Below are 27,450 nucleotides of genomic sequence, written 5' to 3'. Positions count from 1 at the left end.
TGGCTCAAACGCGTCTATTTTGCTCTTGAAGTTTGTATTTACTTGCTGCCAAAACCGACCAACACAGACATTCACCGGTAAATCCGCAATGCAAAAAAAACCTCCAACAAACCCAAAACCTCTAATATTTAATCAACACCGCCACCCACCCCCCTCTTACAATTCGATCTTCACGGAGAAGTTCGTCTCCAACAAAGCACGGCGATACGAACTCGGACCGCGGTGGTGCACGGTGGCGCTGTTTGTTCACACCAAGCCACGGTGTAGAGACGGCGGGGGGTAGGGGCCAGAGCCGCCGGACACACTTTTGAGTTGACCTCGTATCGGGCTTTCAGGGCCCGTTCCACCCCCCCCTCCCCCACGCCCGGGCCCCCCGCAGCCTTCCCCGTGTCACACGAGGCCACATTCTCCCCCCTCCCACCCCCTGTCAACAAGAGGACAGTATCGCGCAGTGCGGGCGATGCCGTGATGGCAAGCGCAGAGGACGACACCTCGAGGCAGGTGAGTTTAGAGAAGGCGAATCAGCGCCGTGTCACGGGATAAACGACGAAGCTCTCGGGGGCCACCTCAATTGGGAGTACTCGGTTCTTTTTTGACTCGGAAATAAACGCAGCTGCTGCCCCTGCTACCGCTGCTGCTGTAACCCGTCGACCCGTGTTTGTCAGCGGTGTGCCCGTTGCGTCGTATTTCAGCCACGCCGCCGCTGTTGATGAGTTTCGCTGAGTCGGGGGACACTTTTCGTGGCGAGGATGCGAGTTGGTCCGCTCCGCGAAGTGGTGGGATTAGGCCACGAACAGAAAGGGGCCGGTCCCTGAGCATCGTTCCACTTCCCGTGCCATGCAATGGTCACATACCCTTTGATGTCCACCAGGGGGCAGAAGAGACACGCTTCTAAAGATACAACGCGGTGTCAAATTGTGTGTTTTTTTTATTTACATTTGTTACCGGGTCAGGCTCACCACTGATGGTTCTTTCGGTAAAGTCGCGTAGAAATAAAATAAATTAAATTACAGAGTATGACGTTTCGATTGCAACGCAAGCAACCGTCATCAGGTAGAACTAAATTTTAGAGAGAGACAAACACAGACACGGAGACAACACAGACAGACACACAAGCAGAGAGAGACACAACACAGACACACAAGCAGAGAAAGACACACACAGAGACACACAGAGAGAGACACAAGCAGAGACACAACACAGAGACACACAGAGAGAGACACAACATAGACACACAACATAGAGACACAGAGAGAGACACACACAACATAGACACACAACACAGACACACAAGCAGAGATATACAGAGAGAGACACAGAGAGAGAGACACAGACACACAAGCAGAGAGAGACAGACACACAAGCAGAGAGAGACAACACAGAGACACACAGAGAGAGACACACAACATAGAGACACAGAGAGAGACACACAAGCAGAGACACACAGACAGACACACAAGCAGAGAGACACACAACATAGACACACAACACAGAGACACACAGAGAGAGACACACAACATAGACACACAAGCAGAGACACACAGACAGACAGAGAGAGAGAGACACACACACAACATAGACACACAACACACAGACACACAGAGAGAGACACAACATAGACACACAGACAGACACACAAGCAGAGAGAGAGACACAACACAGACAGACACACAAGCAGAGACACACAGACACAGAAAGACACACAACATAGACACACAGACAGACACACAACAAAGACACAGACACACAAGCAGAGAGAGACACACAACACAGACAGACACACAAGCAGAGATAGACACACAACACAGACAGACACACAAGCAGAGAGAGACACACAACAAAGACACAGACACACAAGCAGAGATAGACAACAAAATGTAAAGGTGCACGCTCAACGTTCGACTTCAATCACATGGGGGCAAGTACGTTTTGTAATCCGAATAACCGCGTATTGGCGCCGCGGTGGCAAGGGGATGTTAACTCCCTCGCCTGGTATACAGGAGGACGTGGGTTCGATCCCGACCACTGACACCTGTACATGTTTTGTGATCAGATGAACAAAAATTAAAAACGTTATGGACATCGAACACTTAAGCCGTTTGGGCGTGCGTTTTAAATTTCCGTAGTGACTTTATAATCCAGATAATGAAACTCATTGTTTGGTGATTCCACTGCGTGGGCAATGTTAACGATGCGCTAATGAATAAATAAAAACCCTCAACACGTAAAATAATACCGCCTTAAAAGAACAATCATATATTGGTGACGTTTCAGGCAATGACCCTCCTTCAAAGCACATAAATAGGCGAGAGAGACAAGAGTTCATACGGGGTAGGGACGGCACTGAAACCATGGGGCTTGACGAGAATAAGGTTGGAAAATGTTTCTGATCAGTTTTTTAATTGGCATAATAAGAATATTCTTTGGTTCTTTCAGTAAAGTCACGTATATAAAAAAAAAAGTAAGCGTACTTGCAGTCAATAATGTAGACTATAGCCTGTTTTTTTTAAGCTGGTGAGCTTATTGGCAGTTTATAATGTAGATTGTAGCAATGGTTATTAAACTGAACCTGAGTGAGCCGTACTGGCAGTCTATAATGTAGACTTATTCTGGAACACGGTAACTGAATTCAATTAATTCTTGATTCAGATCATAATAAGCCATGATCTATCCCCTGCTGGGTGATGGCCTCCCCACAAACTCGCTGTCATCTCTTACGGTCCTGTAATGTAACAATCCACAGCACCCTTTTACACCTGCAAACAAGCTGAATTCAAATCATGCGAGATATTTCTCCGATTTGTTAATGGAACGCAGTGCCGGTACAATTATTGTGCTCATTACTACTGCAGATGCATTTTTTTTGGCCGCAGAACGTAGTTCATGGGTGACTGCTTCTGCCAAATAAAATCACAGCTTCGAGTGTCTTGACGGCCACAATTTGCTGCTGAGGGGCGACAAAGTTGAGACTGGGTCAGGACTCCTGCTCATGATATCTGGGTAGCTCTTGGCGTGAACACGTGCATTGAAGTTGATGTCAGTTTTTGGTTGCAATCTGTCAATCTGTAAGAATGCCCATAGGCTCACTATAATAGAATTCATTTGGAACAGGGAAGCCTCGCTGAGACCTCCATTGTTCAGAAAATATCCAAATTTGGTGATGTAAAGTTAGTGTAGCCATTTGGAAAAATGGTAACATATAACCCATATATAAGAATAGGTTTTTTCACTTTTTTCTGGCAACAAAACTGAAACCTTTTTACGAGGAATCATGTCTGCATTAACCACAATACTTGTGGTCAGAATACAAACAAAAAACACACTGATAATACATGCATTGTCCTTGAAACTGATTGGTCCACACCAGAGACAGCTTTCTTTTGAGCCACGTCTTCATACGGTGCTAGACCAGAGGACGCCCAAAGGCGTACAGCTGGCAAATGAGTTCTCATGATATAACCCATTGTTAATCCAGTGCTGAATCGATGCTTCCCCATGCCGTATTGGTTTTGGGGGTTGCTTGGCCATACGTCACCGTGCTGCTCAGTGTGGTCTGCTGAAAAGGGGATCTTCCAGGATATGGTTCAGATATCACTCACCACTGCTGTTAGCCATCGATAGGAATCAAACTCGGATAGCTGGATCCATAGTGCTGTGCGCTAGCTCTTTTGCTACCACTTCAGTATTAGAAATTGAATAAACTCGTTAATTTTAAAAGTCGTTCTGAATAATTGTCAATCCATTCGTCAGGCATCAGCAGATAGAGCCTTTCAATTTGAACTGTGGTTCCCTCAGGTATGGCAGTTAATGCAATGCATTTGTATTTGTCCCATTAAAATAGAGCATTAGATGTCCCTGTTTATCAGTTGCGGTATGGAATACTCAGAAGCATTTGTCAATTATTCACTGTGCACCAGGCGAGCTTTAGGGTCAGGTCAGCAAATGAGATGCACTTTTTGTGGGACAAGATAATTACAGTTGAGTTTTTACAGAGATGCTCGTTGGGTGGACAAGTTGATAATTCTCGAGCTTCTTCTCATTAATAAAATTGGCAGCCTTGTATATGTGAGGGCACGTTCAAATACATTTCGACTAATGAAGCATTGCACTTTCGGCTGTAGAATGATTTATAGAAAGTTGTGAAAATTACTGTGGAAATATAATGATTGTGACAATGGTGATTATGAATCGTATTACTATGCAGGAGGTTGAGTCGGAGCCATTCTTCAAGGTGGAACGTGTCAACCATCTACCAATTTATTGAGGCTGCAAGGTGTGTGACGTGTTCACACCAAGTGTCACAAATTAGCCCCTTCTCCAGATTTTTTACGAATGTCAAGGGCGTTAGCTCCGTCCATCCCTCCGCCTTCATCGCGGGGTCACGCGAACCTTTTAAAGATGATCCGATGTAAATTAAGTGGTAATATAAAGTTGACGACATCATCACGTGTCACATTGTTATTATCGCTCATTAAGTACTTTTGAGGAAACAAAAAACGCATGTTAGATGTCATTGCAGAATCAATGTCTATGCACAACTTTGACGTCGTTGTTGTTGTTATTATACAAGATGTGAATATAGCGGCCACTCGTGGTTGCCCCACCTGGCAATGTAATGAATTGTCACGATTCGGGATCATGACATTTTATTCAAGATTGTATTATTTTATTAAAATCGAGATGAATGTACCGACCACTTTATGCCTCCACGTGTCACGTGAAGAAGCCATTACCTGTGTGAATTGAAAAAGCATTGATTTTTACGCACGCGATTTGATTCATGTATCGTAAGCTTCGGAATGTATATTAATCAATTATTCTATGCATCGCTACACTCCCTGGTGTGGACCAAGTTTCTGTCTCCCCTAACCACTGAATGTGCTGCTTGTGCACGTGTTCTGTTTTACTAATTCTTCTCCTGTAGCATTTCCACAAATAGTCTTCATAGCCCAGACCGAATGATTTTTTTTCCCGGTAACTCCTAAAGTGGCAACACTTTAGTACTTACAATGTTTTTGTGTGGCCAATAACAGTGGATTACGTGATAGCCATTTGAACTTCGTGGGTTATAAAATATTTTCCATGTAAATACATTGGTGCTGTTAAAGTTTTGCCAACGTAGCTGGTACCATGTTTGCCTTGGCCCTTGGATGAAAGCTAAAGTCCTGGAGCTTACTGCCAGTTAGCTCTCTGTATAGCTGAAAATCACTCAATCTTACTCCAGTCTATGCGTGGACATTTATTCATGAATTATTCAGAATTAGGCGCGGGAAGTTTGGTCAGGTCTGTAATAAATTTCCTGGCCAGTGATTTACACATTTTGACAATCCATCTCAATAATTCAGTACTCGAGGTGGAAAAGGTCTTGATGTGGCCAGGTGGCTCACACCTAACCCACCCATATCAGGCTACCAAGTAAGTTATTTGAGACAAAATGTCAGACGGGATGTAACTTTGCCAATTTCCAATAACCGGGGAAGGGCACTTTTCAGAGCACACAAGCGAAGCATTAGACCAAGCGAACTGCCGCGAGGCATACATATAGCGGTGCACGCACGGAATAAAGCACAGGAAGCAGTGTTGTAGTCCTCTCGATAGGAACTAAAAATCTAATTGTTTTCATCGCAGTGGCAGTTTTGGGGGAGGGTGTAGGAGAAACGGTGGTGGATAAAGGGAAGGTAATGAAAATAATTAGGCGTGTATCCTAGATTGAACACGGATTTTAATAATAAGGATGAGATTGTGGCTTTTTTTGCTTTTGGCTAACTCCTAATTGCCCTAAATGTAATTTCCGTGATAGGCCTCTATATGGAGCCTGGTTGTGGTACAGCAGTGTGTCTTCATTCTTGAGACTAAAACAATATCAGCAGAAGTGAAAGGGACTGCCTGCTGGCAATACATTTTTCATTTATCACTATTCACGTATTGATTTTGTGAATCCGCAATGCGGTTTTGTATACTTGGAAACAACAAATACTTAAAGAGGGATATACAAAAAAGCAAGTTCTTGTTCAAATTCATGTTTAGGTGGTGTTCCATCTCCTCTTTGCAGCCCTGAGCCAGTGGTGGAAATGCCACATTCCTATGGCAGGGACGAGTCTATCCATAGGACGACCACTGTTGACTTTCCCAGGAAGTGATATCTATTTTATCCACCCCAAAAAGGATGATGGGCTGAGTCAACCTCCAACCAAAATTTGAACTCCCAACATTTTGGCTGTGAGTCGCTTTCCCGACCGCTGAGTTGCCTGGCCAAATAAAATGGAAGACGTCACAAAAAAGACGACATTTGGCATCATGCTCATAATTTACATGCATTTATTGTATGAAAACACAAAGACAAAGACCCCCCAGTATAGCCTTAACAGATTGTTGGGGCAAGTGCGATTAGCAAGCAACGCCTATGAAGGCTGGAGCTACACACGAGGGGTGATTGGCCAACACCATTCTCGTCCACCTTTGTATCCCTCGCTGTAATGCTTTTACACATCGCACCAGCTGTTTCATTGAGGCTGAGTCGACCTAGGGGGGGGGGGCAGGACCGGTTCAGATAATCGTCACTGGTGTTGGCCGTGAGCGGAAATCCAACTCGGGTCGGCGGGTTCGTAGCGCAGCGCTCTAACCGATACACCACCGCTCGCTCGCTACGAAGAAAAAAAAAGACACGCATAGGGAGATTCGCTTTTGTTACGTTTCTTATGGTGGCATTGCTTTTTTTTTTACATTAAATGTTGTTGTTGGGACGAGGAGCAGTTTAAATTTGGCCTCTCTGGTGTGCCGCTGCGTGAGACATGGTCCAAATAAAACAAAAAGCAACACAATTTCGAAACCAAACTAAAATTTCTGATTTCTCGAACACATTCCCAGTGACCCTCGGCATCGCGAGATGATGGAACGCCGTGGCTCGTTGCGTTTATGCAATGGGGGGGGAAGAGGCAGCAGCAGCATCGCACACTCCATTGTTTTACTTTTTTATATTTTCCCCATGACCTTGTGGTTACATTTTTTATTGCATAGTTTGTGCGAGCAAAATATTCTATGAAAGCAAATGCATTGGGAAGCCCTTGACAATAATTGTGGCCGTGGGCTTGCAGGGGCAGGGTTTCACATCCGTAGCTCTTAATGCACCAAACGGAGCGGTGGTGCCGCGGTTCGCGCACTGCACCATGAACCCTGCCACGTGAGTTCGAATCATGACCATGGTCAACATGAGTGATGAGTTTTATCTAAACTGCTCTTGGCCTCCTCCACTTTACCAACCCCGCGCTGACGAGAGTGGTGAAGTATGGCCAAACTACTGCTGTTCCCCTTCTCCCCCTTCCCCCCACGGTGATTGATACAGCATTAGGAAGCTTTAATCCAGCAATGGATTGACAGGGAGCTAGACATTATCGTTATTATAATAACATTTTCTCAAATGGTACCGCCTTGAATGGGAAATACCATAGGCACACGGTGGTTGGCACTTTCCTTGGCATTCTCACAGCTCCCCGTGTGGACACTTGGGGGAGGTAGTGAGTAGTGGGGGAACGAGATACTGGAACGCTTTCCCAAATCGCCCTTTTCGTAAATAATGTGTATAACTGTTCCAACACAGAAAAAAATGTGCCCAAAGTATGAAGTTAATTTCCAACATTAAGTTAGGTTTTCTTGCTTGTTAAAGTCTTGCAATACAGTTTTCTTTTGGATTAGATGGCGTAAATATATAAATGTGTTGTTAAACCCGCCACCACCCGACACAGCCGACTAGTAAGGTTTGTCACGTAAACAGAACGTGGCCAATTCGTCACTAGTACAGCACACCGGTGTGTTGGAGAGTTCTCTAATTGCCAATGTTGTGTATTTACTCTCCACCGCACCGGTGTGTTGTACTAGTAACGAATTGCCATGTGGTGTTTACGTGTCTGGTGGTGGCGGGTTTAACGACACGTTTGTATTTAAGCGGTCTAACCCAAAGACCTCTTATGGATCATATTGGTCGCGAAAGCCTACGTGTTAAACATTTATATTATATATAGTATTGTATGTTACTATTATGATATTGCATGTTTGATTAAATTAGAACCGACTTGAGGCTGTAACAGTTTGAGCTCTTGGTGTCCGACGCAGATTCATGAGTGACGCTGCTGCGTAGGAAAATGAGAGTCACACCACACACAAGCACCGCACCGGGTGTGGGCGGTTACTTGGTCACGGCGGATATCTGATGGTCGGACGTGCGACATTGTGTGCGCTCATGACAATAACTTTTAACTTGTAACAGAGAGAGAATGACTCAGGAGGCGCGAGGAATCAGACGCGTGGAAAAGACAGCCACGCGATGAGCCGGCAGCAATAATTTCCCCAGCTCTGCGATACTCTGTATGTGAAGGCGTTGTCGGCCAACTAACGAGCGTATACTTGCGGCCGGACACCGGAGCACCCAGAGAAAACCCCACGCTTGCGAGGGAGCAAAACTCGATCCTACACAGACTTAACAGGTGGAGTCCACATTGTTCTGTACTGGCTTTTACAAAAACGAAACTTTCTATTTGACCATTTAAGGCCCACTGAGCTATATAGCTCTTTTTCAGAAGCTACCTGGCCACAAATGATAGCTCAACGAAGTTGCTTATCACGTGGAAATGTATCGCAGCCAAATACTCTAAAAGCGAGAGAGACACGCCAACTCCAAATATACAACCGGCATCAGGAGTCGGGACCAAACCCACGACTTCCCGCATACCGAGCAAGGCAGTTAACATCTCCGCCACCACGGTGCCCTTCTTCGGGGCAAGCCAGGAGGATGTTGGCACCTCGACAAGCGCTGTAGTCCTGTCCGCGCCTTCTCCTCCCCACCCCTCCCAGGCGGATGAGGTGGAAGCCATGTCGTCTATCTACGGCGATGAGTGGTGTACCCTGGACGAGGCTGCGCGCTCGTTCTGCATCAGCGTCGGGAACGGGCAGGACCCGCCACGGCGCCTCTCCGTCTCGCTGCAGGTGAGCGTCGAGAGGGCGTGCCGACCGGCCGCCGTGACCGGCTTCTTCGCGGCTTCACGGGTTCGCATTTGCACGCGTGGGAAGCTTAAACCGCAACCTCCGATCAGTGTGGTTGGCTACGTATGGTGCGAAAGAAGTCCAACGTACGTACGTACAACTCTTTCCCATTCCCAAGACACCTGCAAGTCGTGGCGTATTTCGGAATGGTTCAAGCGGCTTGGCGCTAATTTTGTTTCAGAGAGACGTAGCGCTGTTGTTTTCAAAGGCATTGTACTCACCGCAGAGAACTGTAGGGGCACGACCGCACTCTATGATAGCTGGTTGCAAACAGTGCCACACTCCCTCCCGCATGGCCTTGTGGGAGCCTCGGTACCGATTAAGTTATTTTATTTTTTCTAACCGGTTTCGTTTTGATGACGTACGCGTATTAAGCACCGGTGTGACTGCAATGTGATCGTCTTGTCAGTGCGGGGAAAAGTGTGCTCCCTACTGCGTACGTCATCAAAACGAAACCGGTACGCGTACGTCATCGGAATGGTAAGGGGTTGAATGCTGCCATAGTGTCGTAATGGTTAGCACAGTGGACCTGCGATGCAGAGGTCGCCGTCGCAGCAGTTGTCAGAGAATGACTGCAGGCGAGGATGTTTCACAGGAAGCCTCCGGAATTATCCTCATATCCTTCCTCATCTCGTGTTATTGCTCGCACAGTCGGGAGCGCACTTTCCCCCCCGCGCTGACAGACGATCACATTGCAGTCACGCCAGTGTTAACACTCACACCTATAATTCAAACCAATTAAGCAATGCGATCTTATTTATTCTAGATTTGAAGCTTTCGTGACTGCAAGGATTCATATTCTTAGGTTTTTTCGGTAAAGTCACGTAGGTAAAAAATTTAAATTAATAAAAGTAAGATAAAAAAAAATATTTAAATCACGACGTTTCGGAGGCAATACAAGACGGAAGCTTGTGTTGCCTCCGAAACGTCGTGATTTTTATTTTATTTTTGTTTTACTTTTATTAATTTGAATTTGAATTTTATACCTACGTGACTTTACCGACAAAACCTAAGAATATGATCTTATTTAATTTGATGGGAGGATTTTTCGTGCATCCGTTGGTGACTGGACTGAGACCACCATCTCGCCGCTCTTCAGGACCCTGTTTGACCACAGCTGAGTCTATGTTAATCTACGAGTCTCTGCGTAAATGTGTGGCTCTGTATGCAAGCAATTCGTGACCGGCCACAGTTGAGAAGTCGGTTTAATCATGGGCAGTCGCCAATTAAGCTAGGCAGCCGCCCATTATATGTCGATCAATTTAGTCAGTGTTAATAATGAAGCATGTCCCAAAGCACCAATTCATTCATTAAATCAGCTCTTAGTCTAATGATAAATGGGTAAAAAATCTGGAGTGTGAGGATGTGTCCATCGTAATTTGCTTTGCTAATTTATGCTAATGATGCAGACGCGCTGATGGAGCAAACATCGCTGTGCCAACATGACGGACATTCTTTTTTGTAAAAACATGAAAGAGCTGGTAACGTCTAAAAATGAGTGAATACTGGAAATGACTTGCGACCCCTAACCATGCAAATTCATCAAAGCGCTTGGAAAGCAGGCGAATTGTCGAATGCTTCCTCGAGTAGCAATAACATCTGATTTTCATCGCACTAATTCAATAATTTAGACAGTGGCAACTTGCATTTTGCTTCTTATGGCCAGTGCCTGTATGTTTGTAGTTTTCATGTTCTCCCCGTGGTTGCATGGATTTTTCTTCGGGTCCCGCGGTTTTCCCATCCGCATTTATAATGAACGTGCGTTTCGAATATTTGACTGCTATAAATTTACACACGATAAGCCACTTCATTGAGTTATCATGTGTGGCCAGATCGCTTCTGAAAAACAGCTATATAGCTCAGTGGGATTACCTGGTAAAGTAAAAAAAAATTTTGTTTCTTAGCGATTTATATAATCACATGCAGAGGGCATTGCTGTGATGCTATTTAACAATCGACACATCACCCTTTATTTTGGTCACAGATGACGCTTCCTGCAGATTACCCAGGGCAGGCACCTCCAAGCTACCAGCTCAAGTGAGTGGCACACATCTCTCGTGGCACTGGTCACTATACACGGCCTCACCTCCAACACGAGGTAGCCGTCGCACTGGTCAAATTCACACAGCCTCACCTACAACGCCAGGTAGTCGTCGTCATTGTCGGCCATGGAGTGTCCGCTGCTGAATGAAGGCCTCTCCAAGCTTTCGCCATTTCTCCATCGTCCCGCGGTGTAACGATTTACCTGGAACCTCCACGCCAGGTGATTTTCATCGCTCCATCTCTGTGGTGTGCATCCTCTTGGCTGCCACACCGACATTAACCTTGGGCACCGGCCATCGGTCCATCCCACGACGTGTCCTGTCCAAACCCACTTGTGTTTCTTAGCTGTCAATAGGATGTCTCTTGTGTTTGTACGTAACGTACGTTGAACTTCTTTTGGACCGTACGTAGCCAACCGCGCTAATCGGAGGTGCGGGAGAAGGACAACAAACTAAACAAAAAAAGTAGTTTTCAAGAAATTCGTCTTAAATTTGGATTTAAGAGTGCATAGCTCCGGTGGCTTCCTAATATCGGAAGGAAGAGCGTTCCAGACGGCCGCAGAAGCGATGCACACTTTCTCTCTAATCCACCTGCTTCTCTTTCTGCATTTCTGTTTAATTCGAAGCGTGCACCTCCCCGTGGGTTTTTTGTACACTTTTCAGCCTTTGTTCCGTTTTCTTTGTCATATTTCATGTTTCTTCGCAGGTAATACTCGCTGATGAAACACCGTCTTCTGTAAACGCATTGGGTTTTTAATAAAAATGGGCAAGATGCGTTAAGGTTCGGGTGCTTTGTTATAAAACTGAGGTTAATAATGAAAACGCGAGGTCTTGTAAAAACAATTAAATGAAAAAAACCTAGTGAGTGAGATATGGGAGGCTTATTAAGCTAACTCCAAAAGTAATTTTGTGATGTCAATTCGCGAGACCATTTAATAATACGATTCTAGTTTTGCGTTGTTTATGGTCTTCTTCAAACGACCAGACATTATTGCACACTTGGGCAATTCCCTAACTCATTTAACTTTACTGGCGAGTGCTAAAAGCTCAAAACCAATGAAATATTGTTCTGTTGGAGTGTTGCTTAAAGAGATGGTCGGGGCGGAGATGGCTTTTGACCTAGAAGTGAGGGTCTTTCCACGTTCTGTAGCGTGCTCACGTGGGTCAAAAGTCCCAGATAAGCACGTCAAAGCTGAGATTCTTTTAATATTGGCAAAGCGATTGCATTTGTGTGCGCAGGATTGCATGTGTGCACATGCATACGCATTTGCTGTGTGTAGTGTATATGTGCCAGGCTGGGGCTTAATGGTGGTGCAGTCGTTAGTATACTGCGCTCATTCAACCCAGTGACTCGGGTTTGAATTCCCGGCCACGGCTTAACATCGGCGGCGAGTGATATTTTAAATGGTCACGGGCCTTACCCCCAACTTCACCATCCTATTCTTAGGTTTTCGGTAAAAGTCACGTAGGTAAAAAATTAAAATTAATAAAAGTAAAATAAAAATAAAATAAAAATCACGACGTTTCGGAGGCAACACAAGCTTGCGTCTTCAGGTGGAACCATCACAGCATGCTTGCTGTATCAAGTAAATGAGAAATTCCAAGAGATCCGACCTTGTATATATACTGGTTGAGGGGGGGGGAGCCAGGGTAGGCCCCTGGATAGGAGTTTTTTTTTATTATTATGATAAGGTTCACCATCCTGTACTGACCAGCTTGGTGAAGTATGGGAGAACAGTCCCCCAAACCCGCGACTGATACAACATGGGGGGAGGGGGCAGTGAGGCCTTTGCAGAAGAGTGGCATGGACAACCGGTTGTTACATAATGAATGAATCGCATGCTGGCGTTTGTGTACATTGGTCCAATAGCCTGTGACACGCTGACAATGCTGTTTTTGTTGTTGTTGTCGTTGCAATGTGTGCTCTGTCCAGCGGGCCCTGGCTCACCAGGGAAGATAAGAGGACACTCTCTGCCCGCCTGGAGGAAATATACAGGTTTGTCAACGACTATCAGATGGCCGTCGGGCATTTGAAAGTGAATTGTAGAAATTGGCATTCGGCAAGCGTCCTTATCGCGGGAAGAAATTCTCGAGTTGCAAATGCCGTTTCCATTCGTTTCAGTGTCGGGGGGTAAAATTGTTGCTTGCTTTTATTTCGTTTTATTTCGTTCATAAATCGCAGCAATAGACGTGGTTTTTTTTAGTAAAGTTACGGTAATCTAAGAACGAGAGAACTTTATTTTACCCGTTGAGAGCCAGCGAGACAGTGAGTCACGAGCGGCACATTTGAAACAAGAATTTAAATCGCTGAGGGGATTGCCAGTGCCCAAAAATGTTAACCTAACATTTAATTTCACGGTGTATGGCTGTGTTATTGATGACAGAGGATGAGTATTTTCAATCATTAGCCCACTGTGACAAAGAGTCACCCCGAATGTGCCCCATTTCGTGTCATCTCAAGAGTTCGGCATGGTTGAGCCTGACTGCCAGGTGGCCAGGGAATGGAACTACAACAATGAGATCTTGTATCTGTCTGTGCGAGGCTGTGAGCGATGCGCTTTATTTGGTGATGCTGCTTTTGGCGATCCTGCACGCGCACAAATAACGAAGAACTCAAAGCTTTCGTCATTTTTTAAAGAAGGATTTTTGTCGTTGTTTATATAATAGGCAACCTTGTAGGCAGTCGTCTGTCTTCATAGTCATGTGCTGTTGTCCTTCATAGGCATGTGCTATGAAGAAGGTCCATTGCCAAACACATCCCCTATTATTTATTGCATTCGCATTAAGGCAATGTTACTGACACATTTTCTGAGTTTCTTGTATGTATAGGTTTTCTCCGTGCACTCTGAGTTCTCGCGACAAGCCGAATGCTCACAAATGGAAGTGGCCAAACGTCCCATTGCATAACCCTCTTGAAATATATTCCTTATACTCAGCCTACGCGTTCTTTCGTGAATACATGGCACATAATTGTGATCTATTTTAATTATACGGAGTGTCCGTGCACAACAACACGAGTCAATTATTTTAAACCTATTTCCAGTGAATAATCTCTTGGGAAGAGATACAACATTTTTTTGTTAAATATACACCAGATGTGACCATATGAGCAGAGCATGGTTACATGTATGGGCAGGATGGCTGTAATTAACACTTCAGCTAGGAATTACAAGGCTGTACAAATAGTCTAATGGGCATCTAATTAACTAAAATTACCATTAAATTAGCCGAGAGACTCAAACGTGAATGTTGTCTCGCAGCAACATAGCTGCTTTATTTTTAATGTCACGAACATTTTAAATCAGAGTGGGCATGCTTAGGTAGGGAAGAAACGGAAGCGCTTGAAGTATTAGGCATACAAATCACCAAAAATTGCTCCTAATAATGCTTCACATTATAATAAATATCATTATCCATGCCCTATCTACTGCTGGATGAGTGACCTCCGCATGCCGGTGTCATCTCTCGCTCCCCCTACGATGCCTTAATGCGTCTCGCTCCTCTACGTGAGCTGACCTATTTGCTCTGCCTCCATGGTGGTTGTCCTCCTGAGCATGTCAAGTTGGCACGGTTGGCTACGTACGGCGCGGAAGCTGTTCAACATGCATACGTACGTAGCAATAGTAGCAGCACAAGTAATAACAATGAGCAGGAATTTGTGGCGCGCACGTATTTCTGGAATCGGACGTCGCGTTCGACCGAGAGCTCCTTCGGCTTCCGTCCTGTCAGCAGCGTGCTCCACCGTTCGCCTTCATCATTTTGTCGCCAAGCGTCCTGCCCAAGCCCAGCGACTCTTCTTGACGATTGGTGTGAGGACATCTCCAAGATGTGTTTGCCCTCTGGACCGTGCGTGCCTCTGTCGTTCGGTGTAATTCCCGACGTGCAGCTCTCCACGCTTGTTTGCGTACATCTTTTGCTCATTATTTCATTTTATTTGCCATAGCCAACTTGTCTCAAAGTGGGTTACTTACAATCAAAACTTTCCTCTTCGGGAACATTGGCAATTTCGATTTAAAGCTTTCGTGACTGCAGGGATTCATCTTCTTGGTTCTTTCGGTGAAGTCACGTAGAAGGGAAGTAATAAAATAATAAAAATAAAACAAAATAATAAAAATAAAACAAAATAATAAAAATTAAACATAATAAAATAATTTTCCCGACGTTTCGGAAACAACGCAAGCAGCCGTCCTCAGGTAAAAACTGTCGCCTCGACAGACCTGGTTTTCACCTGAGGACGGCTGCTTGCGTTGTGGCCGAAACGTCGTGAGAATTATTTTATTATGTTTTATTTTTATTATTTTATTATTTCCATTCTACGTGACTTTACCGAAAGAACCAAGAACATTGTCAATGTTGCTTTTCATGACCAAATTAGTTTTTTTTCCAAACATCAGAAGTGTTACACAAAAAGTTTAATGAATGTGAAAAATATGTTTGCATTTTGAGCACGGGTCTATTTTCGGTTTATTTTTTATCGCCTATTACACTGATAAGAAATTCACACTGAGTTACTGAGCCAATTCACACGTAGCCATTGCCCAACATGCTACAGACAGTAAAGTCACGTAGAAGGGAAATAATAAAATAAAAAAAATAAAACATAATAAAATTAAATAATTTTCACGACGTTTCGGCCACAACGCAAGCAGCCGTCCTCAGGTGAAAAAAAGGTTTGTCGGAAAGACAGCGTCTGAATGCCTTTCCGACAGACCTGTTCTTCACCTGAGGACGGCTGCTTGCGTTGTGGCCGAAACGTCGTAAGAATTATTTTATTTTATAAAGTTTTATTTTTATTACTTCCCTTCTACGTGACTTTACCGAAAGAACCAAGGAGATGAATCCCTGAAGTCACGAATGCTTTAAATCGAAAAAATGCTACAGACACATTCAGGAAAAACCTGGGCACACCTCAGTTGATTTGCTGCCAACTGCCGCCCTCTCTCTGATCTACTTCAGTCATAGAGTCGCTGCGCTCCGGCCTGGTCTAGGAGCTCGTACACAAAACACGGCTAGGTGCAGGATTAAATAATGCGATGCACATTATAACTGGAGCACTGAAACTGACACCAACCCCCCTGTTAAGGCTTCACGGGGTGATCGTTGTCTTTGTGGCTGCTCATGGTGGGAGCAGTGGCTCACCGCACTCTGAACTCGGTCACGTGAGTTTCATTCGTAGCCATGAACCTGTGTCTGTGTAAACATCTGCATTGGGGAGACAAAGGTGGTCAGGCATATGGAGCTGACCACACAACCCCACGTGAGTTGTGTGCCAGGCTGAATAAGTGGCCACGAACTACATTTGCCCCAAAGATGTTTGCCACTATCTGTCTTTGCATGTTCTGGATCTGACTGGCAGATGCATGACTGGCAGATGCACCACCTGCAGCTCCCACTGTGCCACCTTGCTGTGTTCCAGCTGCCTGGTGCTTTGCTCGTTGCTACAAGTGTCGTTCCTCCACCCTCTGTTGCACCTTCCAGTCCGTGTCACTCAATTAACCCACAACACCTGGGTCTGTCCCTTGACCTCCTGCCAGCGAGCCTTAGGCACTTTTCGCGTGGTCTCCAAGTGCATCTAGCACGACACAATCCCTGCGGTGATGTCACTATTTAATAGTGGCGAAGGACGTCTGTTGTTGTTGCTGTTGCGTTTGTGTATGTGAGCGTGGGCCTGTGCCCTTGCTCTTCCGGTCTTGCAGTCTAAACATTGAATGTTTTTGTTTTCTCCATTTGTCTTTCTGCGCATGCACGTGTGGTGTTTGTACACCCACCGGCACCTGTGTGCAGCCAGAATCTGGGAGAGAGCGTGCTCTTTCTGTGGGTGGAGTGCATTCGAGAGTTTGTGGCTGATGCTTCTGAGCGCTCCCAGCCCGGTGAATGAACACACGCATGCATGCGCTCGTGCGGACACACGCACGTGTAGACAGAAATGCTCCGCCTCGGACGTCGGTGAATACGACACGTTTTACACACTCTTTGGTTCTTTCGGTAAAGTCACGTAGGTAGAAAAATTTAATGGAATAAAACATAATATATCACGACGTTTCGATCGCAACACAAGCGGTCGTCCTTAGGCAATCATTGGAACCCCTCTAGTAATGGGGGTGGGTGAAAAACCCCCCCGCCGCCGCCGTTGGCATCACGACTCAAGCGCCAATCCGGCCTGTGGCCTTAGGAATGGTTGGAGACAATTTTTGGTAAATATCGGGCTACGTTTGCTCAGAGTTCGGTGGTGGAAAGTTGCCGGAAGCAACCCTTGGCAGAATTCACGCGATTTATGGCAAATTTCTTTGGGAGATCTGCCAGTGGAGTTCGCTACCCGTGGCTGTCGAGTGGCGGGGGCATGACTTGTGCCGTTGGGTAGAAAACGGGGGAATGAAAGAGCACGAAACATTTAATAGCGGGAACTCTGTCTCGAGGCTGCACACGTGTTGTTGATATTCCACCTCCGATAATTATTAAGGTTGGCTACGTGTGCCGTGAAAGAAGTTCAGCATGCGAAATGTTCCAGACGGAAATGTGTGACGGCATTCTGAATTGCACACTGAATTTGGCACACTTTTTTTGCAAATTCGCAACCTGGCTTAGACGTGGAAGAGATAAAAAAAAATTACTACATATTTTACATTCTTGGCATTTCATAGCGGTCACATATCACATATGCATGGCGTTGTCATTTCTAAAGCCATTGCTTGCAAATTAAAATTAAGCGTTTTGCACTTTGGTGGTGCGCATTGTTACTCAGAAACGTTGACACGACATTGGTTCGTGTTCACGCAGGAACGTTTCAGTTCTAGCTTCTAAATTCTCTCGATTGTTATTTTTTCAGATGTGAATGCAAAATAGCGTTTTCCTGGCCTGCTTCGCACGTTGTTGACAGCACATACCGTCGAGTGCAAAGAGCTATATTTCCACCCCTTGAGTTTAAAGTTTGCAACAAAAACATCTTGTAATAATTATAGCATCATTTTACAGCCCTTTGTCAGTCCACTGTTGGATGAAGTCCTCCCCATAATGTTTTTGGTTTTCATGGGGGTAAGTTTGTCCAGTCTTCACCATGCTGGGTCAGGGTGGGTCGTGGGGGACAAAATCGCGTACAACGTCACTCGCCACTGACGATGGGCGTGGCGGGGAATCAAATATGGGGTCGCCGGGTTCATGACGAAATGCACCAAAGCTCCATCAGTGTCACAACCGGCGACCATACTGAGCAAATTTACAGGAAAATTTCATTTAAAACCCTATCACCCATTCGCATTTATTGTTTATGACCGAGCAAAAGGTCAAAATGCGCTTCAGATGGGATGGAACCGGCGCAACTCTGCTGCAGAGCGCTATCACGAGCGCTGTGGCAAGAGTACTAATTTGTAGAACTGCCCTTAATTGTGAACACTTTAACTTCAGAATCAGAAGATTGATTTACACCGGAGGAATCCGATGAGCTACGAATTTCCCCATGATGTATGCTCGGACGTCAAACTCGGGATATCCACGCAAAGTGGCTGAACGGACGGAACGCTCGGCCGACTCGCTGGTGCCGCCACGGCGCGCCGCTCGCTCGCCTAACGGGACGAAGCGGGGGGCCCAATTCGTGCGATGGCTCCGTGACAGATTTTTTTTCCCTTTGAAAATGCTTACATAAATTATATTACTTATTGATTAAATACTTTAAAAAGGGCAGAGTCTGACATTTTATGAAATGAAATTGCTCTGTGGCCAAAATGGTAAAAACGGCTCTGCGGCTAAATTGATTAAAGAGAGACTTGGAAGGTAAAAAGCATAGAAGTAATTATCGGAATAGAGGAGTTTAAGTTTAAAAAAAAAATGCTTTCAAATTTTTTGTTTTGATCAGCGTGGAACACGTATCGAGCCAATCAGACGGAAGAAGACTCCGATTTGGTGGAAGAAATGCTACCCACAATTCTGAACGAGGAAAACCTGAGGTCACGTGACCTCGAGGCATCGGATGAATTCACAGGTGATTAACCAGGCAATCCGTGGGATTGCTCGGGGGCTGTGGGAACCACACAGAAAACCGTTGCACCTCATTCGCAAGCTTACAGGGTTCGCATCCCCCGCCCGTGTGCTGCGTTCATATGATACCACAACCCTGGAAGTGATGGAAGTGACGCAAACTGAACTACGTCAGGGCTGAACGGAGGGGGGGTTCCGTTTGTCTGCGCCACTCGTCTGCAACTCGGCCCGGTCGGGAGCTGCCACCTTCGAGTGACGGTGATGCAGGAGCTCTGACCAGCGTTCATAAAGATCTCAAAATTGGAGCTTTTGGAAAGCTGTGTCTAAACCAGTTAATTAACCCTTTCCCGTTCCGAGACGTCTGCATGTTGCAGGGTGGGGCGTGTCCCGTTCACCACCGCATCTCTGAGCGCGCAAGCGGCTCCGCATTAGACATAGTAGTCGCCGCAGAGAACTGCAGCGACACAACCACATTCTATGATAGCTGACGCCAAACTGTGCCACACGCCCTCCCGCATGGCCTTGTCATAGCCTCGGGACATCTTCTGACGTTCCGATATGTGCGTGGCACACACGCACGTGCGCGAAATAGTCATCGTGGAATATCCCGAGGTGGTGGATAAAAGGCTTTGCCTGGTATCTCAAATTGCAACAGTGCTATTCTTAGGTTTTTTCGGTAAAGTCACGTAGGTAAAAAATTTAAATTAATTAAAGTAAAATAAAAATAAAATAAAAATCACGACGTTTCCTCTCACTTGATACAGCTATCGTGCTGTGACGGTTCCACCTGAAGACAGAAGCTTGTGTTGCCTCCGAAACGTCGTGATTTTTATTTTATTTTTATTTTACTTTTATTAATTTTAATAAAAAATGTTTACCTATGTGACTTTAACGAAAAAACCTAAGAATATGAATCCTTGCAGTCACGTAAGCTTCAAATCTAGAATGCAACAGTGATGTTTGTTGCTGGCCCGCTCGCCATTTTGGGCCTGTGAACCTCTTCTATTAATCATCTGTGAAGTGTAGTAAACAAAAAATAACTTTCACCCAGCCGGTCGGAACGCTTGGGAATACTTGTAAATGAAACAACAGTGCTCTTAAGTATAACGAAGGCTTATTGTTATTTTCACTTACATGCCATGATGCATAATGATTAGCACAGTATTTATTCTGATTGCTAACATTTACTGATGTTGCCCTGGCCTAATGGGTTAGAACAGTGGACCTGCAATCCAGAGGTTACCGGTTCGATCTGCCAGTGAGGCAGCTGAAGCAATGGACACGTTTCTTAAAATGATGTTCATCCAGTAGCATAAATCACAGTTGATTGGCACGTGATATGTGGTGGGGTAAAACGTGGGTACTGCCACCTCTTCCAAGGCATCTGGCCAGTGTGGAAGGGTAGGCCAAAACACCCCCTTGAGGTGCTCACCACAGCTCCCTTCAGTTGGAGGCTCTTCCATCAGCAGTGGCTTGAGCATGCAATTGCAGGGCTGCACCTTAACCCTTTACTCCACGAGCAGGCTATGCATTTCATGACGTGCAAATGAAAGTCTTACCGTTGTCGTTGTGCATTTGTAAACAGGCGAGATGGGAAGAAGAGAGCAGTGGAAAATTATCTCCAAAGATTGCACAGCCAAAACATGGGCCCCTCAAACAGCGAGATGTGGCTCTGAGTGTGCCCTCAGCAGCCTGGTTCCAAATGCACTAAAACGGGGGAATGCACACGAGATTACGGGATTCTTTCCCTTGTTTTGATGGGCTCAGTGCAGTCATTCAGATCAATTGTAATAGGCGCAATGCGACGCTTTTCTGCCGCCATACAATAACCCTCCTGTAATGCAAAAGTCGTTGAGGCTCCACGTGCCCTGACACTGAAGGATGCCCTGCGAACATCTGGTTCTGGCCCACACGTGGGGAACGTCTTGGGGGATCATTGCCTATGTTCTTTTCACCTAAAATAATGTTTGTCAAGATTTTTATTTTACTCTTTAAAAAAGAAAAAATTTCGTTGGACCCTCTTGGGTCTCGGTGAGGTGTTCCTCATCGTGAAATTAATGGTCGTGCATGTTTATATACGTATTGACATGCTTGCATTATAAATAGTTTGTCAGTTCCTTAGCAAGGCGCTAACTCTGGCTATAGCAAGGGGCTGACACTGGGGATTTCATCCGGATTAAGCCTCAAGGCCAGAACGGTGCACACTCAGCCTGCTGGTTTTTACTTTCATTCCAAGCGGTTGAAAATGTGACCAAATTTCCTCACGCAATCGCCGCTTAGCCTGCCGCAGCGCCGGCATTTCGCCGTCGCTGCATTGATCGAAGAAGGGTCAATGCGCGAAGGATCAATACGAAGGATCCAGTGCGACGAATGGCGGATCGCGCAAGAGGTGACGACGCCACTGCGTAGGTATTTCGCGGCTCGTGCGACTCTCCGACGCGTTTTTTGTTTGTTGGCTCAACGCTTCGCCGAACGCGACGCGCGTGCGGCACCCTGCCCTGGTTCTCAACGGTCGCGCAGGAGACGAAGTGCCGCCCATTGTCCATGGCGAGACCATCACCGACCGGCGGAGCACCTTCCAGGCCCACGTGGCTCCAGTAGTCACCACCAAGCAGGTGACCTTTAACCCTGCTCCCCCGCCAGCTCTCCCACAATGCACACAGCCGTGGGTGCGCTGTTTTTGTTTCCCCGACCCTTTGATTTAGCCCAGAAAATCTGCAATTGAGCATCAAGATTTCATAGTGATGATGATAATAGTTATACATAACAGTGCCCATTACCACGTTCTCCGAGTCCAAGACACACTGTGTCGCACTGCCTTTTTAAGTAAAGGTTGGGTGTGATCCTTGTAACCCGATAGTTGCGTGTGATCATATTTGTATAACTTGATTGACACTGGACACGTATGTATGTACGTTGAACTTATTTCACACCGTACATTGCCAACCGTGCTAATCGGAGGTACGTGAAATTATCGGCGTACATATTAATTTCCGTTGTACATCTTATAATCCATAGAATATAGTATTTATCCAGGCAAACACGACTTGAGTCTGAATGCCCTTTCTGGAGAATCCTGCTTTGGGATGTTTGGCCAAATCCATGAAATGATTTGACATGTGGTAGGAAGCCGGCTTTCCCATAGAAAAACCACGATTACAAGGGGCCTCACACTACCAATCTCCTGGCGGTATTGCAGCCAAATCCTATGATCCCTGGTACTCGGAACAGTGCACCACCCAAGCATGAACCATTCCCGCACCTCCGATTAGCATGGTTGGCTACGTAAGTTGCGAAAGAAGTTCAACATACACACATGTGCAACCCTGGTTAGCTTCTGATACTTCACAAGATATTGATAAATTTGGATGATGTTTGGCACTTTTTAGCGTGTTTTTTCATGTGGGAGAAATATATTTCTTGGGAATACAATTATACAGTGAGAGAATATTTCAATTCTGCTGTAGAGGTAGATTGTAAGTAACCTATTTGCTATGCTGCTTATATGGGAGTATCATTACCCAGCAGGTTGCTGTCTCACATAGCCTCCGTCTCTTTGTGTTCCACCAAACCCTGCCTCCAAGTCACTGCATTACGATTATCTTTGAATTTTTGTAAAGACAGTAATGTGAATAATAAAAAAAGTTACCTTTTCAATTACCATATTCACTGGATTATAAGAAGTTTTTTTAAAGTAATACGCACCCCAAACTTCTACCCTGTGTCAATAAAATTACGTGCAAATCTGGTAACACGCACACACAGCTACCAGCTTTTGTGACGCACCCCCAACCTCTGACCGAAAATACAGGACTCAAAAAAGTGAATGCGGTAATTAAAGTAAAAAAAGTTTTTTCATCACGGTCACATAATTTACGTTGAAATGTTTTTCTCCTTTTGTCAGCGCACTCATCTTCCCGAGTTCCAGTTTGTTCGCTCAGTCTAATTGTGTCTTCGCAACTCGCTGATGCAATTTCCATTACGCCCGCGCCCCTTGACCGTGCAGGTCAAGCTGGTGTTACGGAAACTTCTTGAGAATAAGAAGCTTGCCAGCGCTACTCACAACATCATGGCGTACAGGTGCGACACTCCAACGCATTCGCAATAAACCACGCGCACTTCCTCAGCGCTCATTCCCGACCTCTTCATTGCGCCCAGATCTCTTCTCTTCTGTCTCTCTCAGTCTTCTTCTTCGATGTTCATAGCTTCGAAAAGTCAAATAGTCTCCACTTGTTCGCCATCATTGTTATTTCTCCCACGTGGAAAAACACGTGGCCTGGAATCTTCTCCAGGTGGTCTCCAGAGCCCGGAGGCTCGTGATAATGACTGTGTAAATGACTCAATGAACACCATGGCGAGTTATTGATGGACTTAATGAATACATAAACGCCTGCAAAGTGGGGCTCAGTATAAAAATGAGCAAAGTGAAAGTCGCGTACAACTTGTTTGCTAAACAACCGAAGATCTCTGGCAGAGGGGCACAACTAGGCAACATACCACAATACCGTTACCTCGGGCAGTTAGTAAAAGAGAGACAGGGATGAAATTATTACATAAAAGAGGCGTTTCTGTAAATATATTGGAAAAATTACCTTAATTAAAAACAATACACTAAATGTGCCTAAATAAGTTAAAGAAAATCCATCGGTCTCAAAGAGAATTTGTCAAAAAGGCATTGGAAAGTTTTATCCGTTGAGTAGTCTGGGCTAATGAAAAAAACACGTGTGGCTTTTACCTACACTTGACTTTGACGGGGCATCATTGCTCGGTCATTTCCAGAGCGACGATGCACATGGAGAGCAATACACCGCCGTGTAAATGTGAGTCGTCGCATGTGTGTGTCGGTGTGCGAATAATAAAGGTGCAGCCCTGCAATTGCTGGCTCACACCGCTGCTGGCAGAAGGGTCACAACTAGAGGGAGCTCTGGAGATCCCTGTTACAGGGTGTTTTGGTCCACTCTTTCACATTGACCGGATGTCTTGGAAGATGTGAGAGGCACCCACACTTCACCCCACGAGCACACGCAGCCTGGCTAACTGGGGTGTACCCATCTCAAATTCCGTGTCGGGAGATCAAACTTAGCACCTCTGGATTGCCAGCGTCCCTTTAACATATCTAAACATTGCCACCTTTTGCCATTGTTATGTTCATCTTGCTGTCAATCTAATTTTTTCTCTTCAGTGAAGCAATGGGTATGTAGAAAAATATAACATTGAATCATTTTTAACGTCTCATAATTTCAAAATCATCTTGTTTTTGTCGTGGCCTTGCCTTTTTAATTCACTTATTGCTACTCAACAGAACGTATACGTACTGTCATTTCCTCAAATTAGGTTGGCTATTTCCCCATTGATTGGGCATGAATGTGCGTATTATTGTTTATACCGTCATAAACAATTACAAAAGATGCCTACCTCCATGCAAACATGTCCATCTCATTTGCAATTTCCACATTCTGCTTTAAATTGCTACATATTTTTATCCCCCACAATGTACTAATTTACAAACAATGCATTATCTTGAAATTGCTCCTCAAGATGCAATGAAGGTTAGAGCAAGTGCCTCCAGGATGATTCCCTGGACACTGTGTTCGGATTTATTGTGAAAGAAAAAAAGCCCAAGGTCTGGAGGCAGGGCCTCTTTGTTTGTTGGGTACATTGTGTGCCGCTCGTCTTAATGAAACTGCACGGGTGAAAAATATTGACGTTTTTTTTTTGCACCCGGTGAATGGAAGGAATTCAGTTTCACGTTCAGCTTACCTCTCTAACCAAAGGAAATCGTGCAATAAAATGGTTGGGGCGCCGGGCTGCAGACCGTTGACAGGGAATTCGAGAAGAAGATGCTCGCATGAAACACGCACAGGGAAGTGCCTAGGCTCTCTGTCAGGAGGGTTCTGCATTTGGGATGTTTGGCCAATGCAATTTTTTTTTTAAATGAGTATTTTTCCTTTGGGAGGGCGCCGGATCAAGTCGAAGAAAACAAAGGAGGGATTTTTTTTTATATTAAAAAATTAACCTGTGAAAACTAAGTTTTTCACTATATATCCTTTATATGCGTGGCATCGGTTTTATTTTATTATTCATTTCTGTTTTTCTTGAGTAAGAGTTTCATTTTTATCACATTGGTATTTTAAATTTAATATGAAAAATTTTTTTTCCTAAAAAGTGGAAAATTTTGAAAAAAAATTTTTCACGAAAATAAATTGTCACGCACAACGAGTCTGTGTGCAAAATGTCAGCTCGATTGGATCACGGGAAGTGGGTTAAAAAAACGACCGAAAGATTTGCACGGTCGTAAGCGCGCAAGCAAGCGAGCAAGTGAACTTAATATAAAGGATTTTAAAAAAGGTTCACAATGCTGGGTTCCTGAACCAATTGGTGTCATACCACATCGACCGGCCACCTCGCCTCCCAGCCAAGAGGAAGGAGAAGAGGAAAAACAGTATCGACCCCCCCCCCCACCACCCAGGTTCCCGGCCAGGTGGCTCAGCGGGAGGGCGTGCGGCTCCCAAGTGGAACGTTATGAGTTCAAATCCTGGTGAGGGCGCTGCCTCAGCTCATTATCCCCCTAGCTAGGGTCGATAAAATTTGTACCATACTCTTTGGTTCTTTCGGTAAAGTCACGTAGGTATAACATAAAATAAATCACGACGTTTCGATTGCAACACAAGCAATCGTCATCAGGTGTGACAACCACTGCAAGAAATATTACTTCCTGTGGTTGTCACACCTGATGATGATTGCTTGTGTTGCAATCGAAACGTCGTGATTTATTTTATTTTATTCTATACCTACGTGACTTTACCGAAAGAACCAAAGTGTATGGATTCCTGCAGTCACGAAAGCTTCAAATCAAGATTTTAAATTTCTACCACTTTGTGGGGAAGCCAACAGTGATTGTCCTATGGGTGGACTTGTCCCCGGCCACAGGAATGCAGAATTTCCACCACTGGCTCCGGTCTGTAAACGGGAGATGCGCTCCGCCTCAATGTTCGTGTGAGCCGGAACTCGCTTTGACTTTTGCTTGAAGTCCGTGTCTGCGTGGCGCAGTTCCAGACACGTGTGTCGATGTGCGTGTGTTTCGCCTCCAGTGGGGAGCGGTGGTGTAGCGGTTAGCGCGCTGCGCTATGAACCTGGCGACCCGGGTTCGATTCCCGCTCACGGCCAACACCAGTGACGATTATCTAAACCGGTCCTGGGCCTCCCCTAGGTCGACTCAGCCTGAAATGAGTACCCGGCGCGGTGTGTAAACATCGCCACTGGGGAGACAAAGGCGGTCGGGCGTGGTGCTGGCCACCCACCCCCTCGTGTGCCGTTCCGGCCTTCATAGGTGCTCGCTAACAGCACTTGCCCCAACAGTCTGTTAAGGCTACACGGGGGATCTTTGTTTCGCCTCCAAGGATCGACTGCCCCGTGAAGCACGCTTTCCTGCAGGACTGCGACGACGATGGCGAGACGGCAGCCGGAGGGCGGCTGCTCCACCTGCTGCAGGTGAGACTCGTCGCGGTGTCTTTTTGGTTACGCCTCTGAGGCGTGTATCTGCAACGACGAACAACTCTTAACCAAACTGTAAACTTCTTCTTGGTTCTTTCGGAAAAGTCACATAGAAGGGAAATAATGAAATAATAAAAATAAAACATAATAAAATAATTCTCACGACGTTTCGGCCACAACGCAAGCAGCCGTCCTCAGGTGAACAGCCGTCCTCAGGTGAAGAACAGGTCTGTCGGAAAGACAGCGTCTGTCTTTCCAACAGGTCTGTCGGAAAGACAGCGTCTGTCTTTCCGACATACCTGTTCTTCACCTGAGGACGGCTGCTTGCGTTGCGGCCGAAACGTCGTGAGAATTATTTTATTATGTTTTATTTTTATTAGTTTATTATTTCCCTTCTACGTGACTTTACCGAAAGAACCAAGAAGATGAATCCCTGCAGTCACGAAAGCTTTAAATCGAAATTTAAACTATAAACTTTTTACTTTTTCCAGGTAAGGCCCACTGAGCCCTATACCTCTCTTTCAGAAGCGACCTGGCCACAAATGAGAGCTCAACGAAGTGGATTATCGTCACGTGGAAATGTAGAGCAGACAAATACTCCCAACGCGTGACGTTGATTCTAAATGTGGAGGGGAAAAACCGGAGGGACCGGAAAAAAATCCACGCGTCCAAAGGGAGAAAAAGAGACATGCAAACTCCATATATACCAGTAAAACTTTGGATTGCGAGCATAATTCGTTCCGGAAACGTGTTTGTAATCCAAAGCACTCGTATATCAAAGCACTCGTATATCAGTTGTGATCACGTGACGCTCGGCAGACAAAGCGTCTACACGTACTACTCGTATTGCAAGACCTCGCTCGTTTATCAAATTAATATTTATTTAAAAAAATTACTCGTCTTGCAA

The 27,450-nt window shown here is 45.4% G+C and overlaps 1 protein-coding gene across 7 annotated transcripts in view; it reads left to right on the top strand.

The window, feature by feature from the left end:
* The first annotated feature begins 273 nt into the window (after positions 1–273).
* Positions 274–27,450, top strand: part of IMPACT (impact RWD domain protein) — a 39,445-nt gene continuing 12,268 nt past the window's right edge. Inside the window, exons 1-10 of one of the 7 annotated variants that reach the window (XM_078606483.1) lie at positions 274–501; positions 8,848–8,979; positions 11,021–11,073; positions 13,012–13,074; positions 16,863–16,948; positions 18,928–19,053; positions 21,570–21,664; positions 23,056–23,129; positions 25,519–25,587; positions 26,450–26,540. In XM_078606483.1, coding sequence (XP_078462609.1) covers positions 469–501; positions 8,848–8,979; positions 11,021–11,073; positions 13,012–13,074; positions 16,863–16,948; positions 18,928–19,053; positions 21,570–21,664; positions 23,056–23,129; positions 25,519–25,587; positions 26,450–26,540 — 822 coding nt within the window. In that variant the 5' untranslated portion in view covers positions 274–468. Of the gene's footprint in view, positions 502–8,847; positions 8,980–9,965; positions 10,153–11,020; positions 11,074–13,011; positions 13,075–16,862; positions 16,949–18,927; positions 19,054–21,569; positions 21,665–23,055; positions 23,130–25,518; positions 25,588–26,449; positions 26,541–27,450 lie in introns of those variants that run through there. The other 6 variants (XM_078606480.1, XM_078606481.1, XM_078606479.1 and 3 more) reach the window with 6 other exon arrangements.

Source organism: Lampetra planeri, chromosome 26 (assembly GCF_965212315.1).
Source record: "Lampetra planeri chromosome 26, kcLamPlan1.2.h2, whole genome shotgun sequence".
NCBI classification, from domain to species: Eukaryota; Metazoa; Chordata; class Hyperoartia; order Petromyzontiformes; family Petromyzontidae; genus Lampetra; species Lampetra planeri.
Note: the sequence above shows the minus strand (reverse complement) of the source record. Positions and strands in the feature narration are given on the sequence as shown.